Below are 6,437 nucleotides of genomic sequence, written 5' to 3' on the forward strand. Positions count from 1 at the left end.
CTATATGGTTGTTTCTTTCGCATATTCATCCAATTTGATGAGATTGCTAGACTCTGCTTTATGCAATCTTAAGAGTATATGGAACAAGGTAGTTCAAAGTGTTTTATGTGAATTAGAGGAAAAACAAACAAAATGAAAAAAAAAACAGAAGAAAAGCGAAAGAAAAACAAAACAACAGCAAATGCACTCCACAATTTATAAAATAATAAAAGTCTCTCTCGATAAGTAAATAGGAGTTTCTCTGGATCTTAAGGTTGTTCTAACCAATAAATGACATCGGGAAGAAAATGGCACATATAGCAAGATAAGGCACAGACATGGAGTCAGTGAAAGGCGGTGAAAATCAAGGAGTGTATCTGTTTGCTGTGAATGTGTAAGCATGTGTATGATCACGAACTGTGTAGCTCTCCCAGGCAGCAGTGTCTGTTATGATGGTCTTATCTAAGAGCAAGTCCTTGGTAGTGCTCTGTTCCACAGTCACATGGGTGTCTTCAGAAGGAAGTGAGGTGGAAAGGAGCATCAGGTTTACAAATCATCCAGGAGATTTGAAATAGCCAGCCACCCAAAGCTGACACATGGGAGCCAGTTCAGACACAGACAATATGCTTTGGATTGGGCAGACTTTAAACATACATCTCTGTTGATTCCAATCCTCCAAATTAGTACAGTTGTTTCCACGGAGCTGAAACTAGCAACTTCTGTAATAGCAATTCCACTCTGATGGTGAGTTCTAGGGTCCACAGCTGGCCTGCAAATTTCAGCAAGAATCACTTGCTCATCTATCCCACAGCATGTCAGTCTGAGTGTTTGCTAGTCGGCCCAATCCATCACAAATTTGTCAACATGCCAGGCATCTGCCAACTCCAAACAGCAGAAATCCTGTCATCATGAATCCAAATAAATCCAGGGTGTATCACTCCGAGTAAACCCCAAGTGGGCTCTCCTCTGCCCAGTCTTCTCGTTGAAAAAATTTGACCAATTTCATTGAGAGACCAGTTGACCAGATCCATAATTTGTAGATTTGGAGGATGTGCAAAGAGAGACTTCAAAAAAGCAGCACAAAAACAGAGCAAGTAGGGTGAAGGTGGGTAGGGAGGGAGCAGAGGAAAAAAGCGTCCGCCTTCACTGAGAGCTAGAGAGAGAGGGGAAAGAATAAGCTTAACTTAGCTGAATGGTCGGAGCTGCTGGAGTTTCTGAACACTCATTCACTTTTGGGCATTATACTTTTGGGCACTCGCTGAATATTGAACTATTTGTGTAGGACATTAAACATACATCTAAACATCATGAAATATGAAAATGCAACACTAAATAAGACTGTACTCTCATTGCAAAAATAAAATTCCTTATTCTGGCAAGGCAGAACATTGTAAATGTTTCACCCTTGCTTACAATAAATATTCGCTAAAATGTTATGCATCAAATGCAACAGTCTCTAAAAATCTTAACAAATTTAAAGTTGTATAAAAATTCCCTGAATTCTCCTCATTTAAATCAACATATGAGGCATTTTTGGAGAGTCCAACATACAGAGAAAGAAAATTTGATATATTTCCTGGTTTTTATGAAGTGATGAAAAAAATTACAAAACCATAAGTATCATATCACATACAAACAAATACATAAACAGCATCAATTTGCAAAAGTCCAAGTGGCAACACATGTGAATGAGCTCAGTAAGATACACCACATGGGTGTATATCAATATTTTGACTTTGATCAAAATATTGAGAATTGGACTTACAATTCTGTAAGTCCAATGTCATAAATTCTGTTTTAGGAAAGATTAGAGTATGTGAGCTTGGAAATGATAAAACTCTGGTTGCTACACTTAATTAGCAACACAAAACCCACTTATTGACTTTATTTCTGCTTTGCAATTTTTTCCAGCAAATGACTATCAGGTCTTTGTTGGATCCACCATTTTACAAATCATAATAATTTGGAAGAATATATCCTACTTTATAATTTGACTGCTGGTATTGTTCAAAACAAAGCAAGAGATTTTAAAGATTTGAGGCTTTCTTAAAACAGGAAATTCCATGGAGACAGACAAGGCACATCGCAGAGAACATGAGACAGTTTATGCAGATTACTGTGGAGTTTGACTTTAAAACGTACAAACAATACAGTAAAACTGATATGATAAAGTATAGTTTTTCTAATATAGTTTTATGAACGCAGAAGCTAAAAAAAAAGAAACAGTCATATAAAAGAAAGGAGAATATGTATATCACTATGCTTAACAAAATGTCTTCTGCAGTGGAGCTTGCCTGTTGTAATCCTCATCACCGTCTGTGACTGCACGTTTAAATAGGTCAATGCACGTGATGTAAACTGTAGCCTGAGAGATCACAGCCTTTTGAGACATGTGAATTCAGGATGAAGTTACCAAGGTATGTTGTCCTGCTGCATTCAGAATGTCTGTTTTCATATATTAATATGAAAACAGACATTCTGACATTCCTGACATTCCAACAGACATTCCTGTATTTATATCTTCATCTAAATAGTGGAGTTGCAGAGGATTTGTGACATACTTAAAAAGCTAAAGTACATCACTATACATCTGTATAACTAAATTAGTGAATTGGCTTTCACTTTGCCATATTTAGCACCCTGGTGTTATTGCTACTGATCTGCATCAATTAAAAGATTTTCAGGTCAAAATCTAACTTAAACAGATTCCATTTGAAAACAACACAATTTGAAGTGTTGTTCAATTACTGACCATCAACATGACAATCGAATGATTATTACTATAATGACAAGGCCTGGCCCCTAGAAGAGAAAGACTTCTGCTGCAGGAAAGGGTCTTAGATTGTGCATTTTGAGTTAACCAATCAGATGGTCTCGTAACCACTCCTCCTTCTGTCACTGGAATAAAACCTCGTGTTTCAGTGAAAACAGCTTAAAGATGAATCTGTTATGGCTCACACTGATCCTCCTGCACCAAGGATGTAAGTTAGATAACAAACAAAACCTCTGAGTGTTAGTGAGCATACGATTTTGAACCTATGTATCCTCATAATTTATCTTTTTCTGCAGGTTGTGTCTTACTTGTTTGTCCTGAATAGCGTGTTAACACGTTTTTTTTTATTCTTCATATTACAGATGCCTTGGTTCCAGTGACCATCGTTCAACTTGGAGACCCTGTAACTTTGAAATGCTTTTTTCCAGAAGAAAAGAAAACCAGCAGTAGTGAACTTCACTGGTACAAACAAAGTGCAGGAAATTCACTGGAATTAATTGTGAAGCTGTTGGAAAATACCACGCCTACTTATGGACCTAAATATTTGGGCTCAAGACTGAGTGCAACATATTCAGAGAAAATTAGCAATCTGACGATTATGAAGACGACTGAAGAAGACGAAGGCATGTATCACTGCTCTGTGATTGACTGGAACAAGAACATTTGGCAAGGGACCTATTTGCTAATAAAAGGTATTTTAATTTTTAAAAATACTTCAACAAGACAAATGCTTACAAATAAACATTTTTCTTTTGATCTGTATAAACATCAAACGACATCTTAATAAATAATCCAGTTAAAGATTATCCAAAACACGGTTTGTCACATATCACATTTGAGCTACTTCTAAATTTAAAGATAAACACCAGCTAACCATCGATCCTGAGTATGAATCAGTATGTAGAATAGATATATTGTTGGGTGAACTGTTGGAAATTATTAATTGTTTTACTTTACAAATGCATAAGAAAGTAAATTACAGTGACGAAGCAAAAAGTAAAAAGAAAAAGTGGGCACAGGGATTAATCATTGGTTCATAGCAACAGTATGTAAACTGTTCAAAAATCCAGCTGGGGTTCTCAATAGACCTCTAGCATCTCCCAGAGGTCAACTGAAAAGGGAGCTAGATGGATGAGTTTACTCATAACCTTTTACCAGGTTTTTTCACTACATGCAATCAAATGTAGTGATCCATCGCAGCAAGTTTTTTAAATGTATTTGTGAAATGTATTTTTGATTTTGACTTTTTAAAAACTGTTAGTTCTGCTTACAAGAATACATTTAAACTAAAAAGTATTTATGATCCTGACAGATTTAGGATTAAATTAATCACCTAATTTGACCAACAGGTTTCTTCTCAATGGAAGTAATCTTCACATAGTGGAGGCAAGTCTATTATCTGTTAGGTTTAGTAAATTTTAATTCAAGTTTAATATATTGCTAACACATATTTCAGTAGCAAAGCAGTTCAAAGAGCTTTACATAATAGAAACATATCAAAATGAACAAATTAAAGATTATGTGTAACTTGTCTAAACTACTTCAGTAAGTGATTAAGAAATTAATGATAATCCAACAGAGGAATCTAATTGCAAGTTGAGTTCAACTCAAAAAGTAACAATCAACCTATTTAAAAAAGTGCCTTAATATGTTTTCAATATTGTTATCTACTAACCACATATTAAAGTATTAATCATAGTACAAATAAAACTATCCCAATGGATTGATCAATAAAAAACTCTGAACAGTTTGCTAAGACTTACCAAGAAAAATGTTTAAAATTTTTGAATTGTAGTCTCTAACAAAAAAAATCTTTTATTTAGGAAACACTGTGGTGTCTTCAAATTACACAGTTGTTCAGACGCCAACAATATCACATCCAGTTCATCCAGGAGACCCAGTGACTCTTCAGTGTTCGGTCCTCTCCAGCTCTGACAGCCAGAAATGTTCAGGAGATCTGAATTTGTTCTGGATAAGAGCCGGAGACAAATCTCTCCCAAACATCATCTACACTGATGGAAACAGAGAAAACAAATGTGAAGAGAAACTGGACTCTCAGCAGAGATGTGTGTATAACTTCTCTAAGACGGTCAACGCCTCTGATGCGACTTTCTACTGTGCTGTGGCCACATGTGGAGAGATATTCTTTGGGAATGGAACACAATTGGATGTTGGTACGATTTTGTGTTTACATTTAATAACATTAATGTAAGCAAGTGATGAAATTAGATAATGTTTTTATGTTTTCCTCAGAAACTATAACTATTTTGTGCATCTTTCATTTATAGCTACATCTCAAGATGACTTTATCACCCTGGTGATAACAATTACCTGCTTGGTAATTTCTGTGATTATAAATATATTTTTCTGCTGCCAAATCCAAAGATCATCATGCAAACTTGTTAAAGGTAAGTGCTAAATGACACTTTTCATAAAAAATAGATAAAAGTAAATACAAAAGGGCATTTATTCAAGAAAGATTCTTAAATGGTTTTGGAGAAAACTATAAATTAAAGTGACATGAACTGGTTTAACATGCTGTTCTGTTATCACAGTGTGAAATAACATGCTTCTAGTATATTATGAATAATCTAATTAAACAAAATGCTGGGTTAAGTACATGACCATATTTCTCTTCTGCGGATACGCAGGGAAAGAAGCCTCTTGTTCTCGAGCAAAACAAACCACCCGGGGGCAGTCAAAAGATTTTACTGTAAGTAAAAATAACAAAAAGAACAACTTAATTGTCGATGTGTAATGAAATATTAACAACCCATCTGGTATAGTAATAACATTTTTAATAAATCCTTCATTTGCTTGACAGATTGAAGAGGAACATGAGCTAAACTATGCTGCGTTACGTTTCTCTGGAGCTAAAAGGACGAAAGGAAAACCAAAGAGAGAGATGGAGACTGAAGAGAGTGTGTATTCACAAGTGAAACACTAAAAAATAAATCTCACAGAGGGAGTGAATAAAATGAAAATATTTTCTTCTTGTTGTTCTATACTCTAAAGAATACAGTAAACGCATATGTTTGCCATTTGCAGTATTTTCACAGACTCAAAAGTTTCTACCTTCTTGCTTGTATTGTTTTTAATCTTTCAAAGTGATTTCAGCTGGATATTTAGTTACAGATGCAACATTTTTTTAATAAAAACAATAAATACTAGCATCTTTTTTTGTTCAAAAAAGAAGTATAAATGTTGATATAATGGTGGATGGATGGTGATTTTTAATAAATAAACTAAAATTCAGCTTTTCCGCCTAATTTACCGAGATAAAATATACCTTAAAACACCTTGGTTATAACAAGAAAAAACATAAATACATTACATTTTTTTCACACTGAAACAGCTCTGCTTGTTGACATTATAGTAATGCAATAAGTATTAGTAAATACAATGCATCCAGAAAGCATTCACAGCTCTTCACTTTTTCAACATTTTGTCATATTACAGCCTTATTACAAATTATTTTAAATTAATCTCTTTCCTTAATATTTTACTCACAAGTTCCCCATTATGAAAATGTGGAAAATAGTTTTTGAGCAATTTGTACATTTATGAAAAATAGATAATCAATGAATCACATTCATGTAGGTATTCCCAGCCTTTGCTTTATGCCTGGGAGGGTGATCCACCTTTGGCAGCAATTACAGCCTCAAGTGTTTTTAAACGTGATACC

The 6,437-nt window shown here is 34.6% G+C and overlaps 1 protein-coding gene across 1 annotated transcript; it reads left to right on the forward strand.

Annotated features, from left to right (window-relative positions):
• Positions 1-2,917: 2,917 nt before the first annotated feature.
• Positions 2,918-5,768, forward strand: LOC103136927 (uncharacterized). Its single transcript, XM_007550394.2, has 6 exons — positions 2,918-2,960; positions 3,115-3,444; positions 4,576-4,926; positions 5,041-5,160; positions 5,404-5,465; positions 5,577-5,768. The coding sequence occupies exons 1-6, from the start codon at positions 2,918-2,920 to the stop codon at positions 5,697-5,699; spliced, it is 1,029 nt and encodes a 342-aa protein (XP_007550456.1). The 3' UTR covers positions 5,700-5,768.
• Positions 5,769-6,437: the final 669 nt, after the last annotated feature.

This window comes from Poecilia formosa, unplaced genomic scaffold (genome assembly GCF_000485575.1).
Source record: "Poecilia formosa unplaced genomic scaffold, Poecilia_formosa-5.1.2 Scaffold35, whole genome shotgun sequence".
In the NCBI taxonomy this organism is placed as follows: domain Eukaryota; kingdom Metazoa; phylum Chordata; class Actinopteri; order Cyprinodontiformes; family Poeciliidae; genus Poecilia; species Poecilia formosa.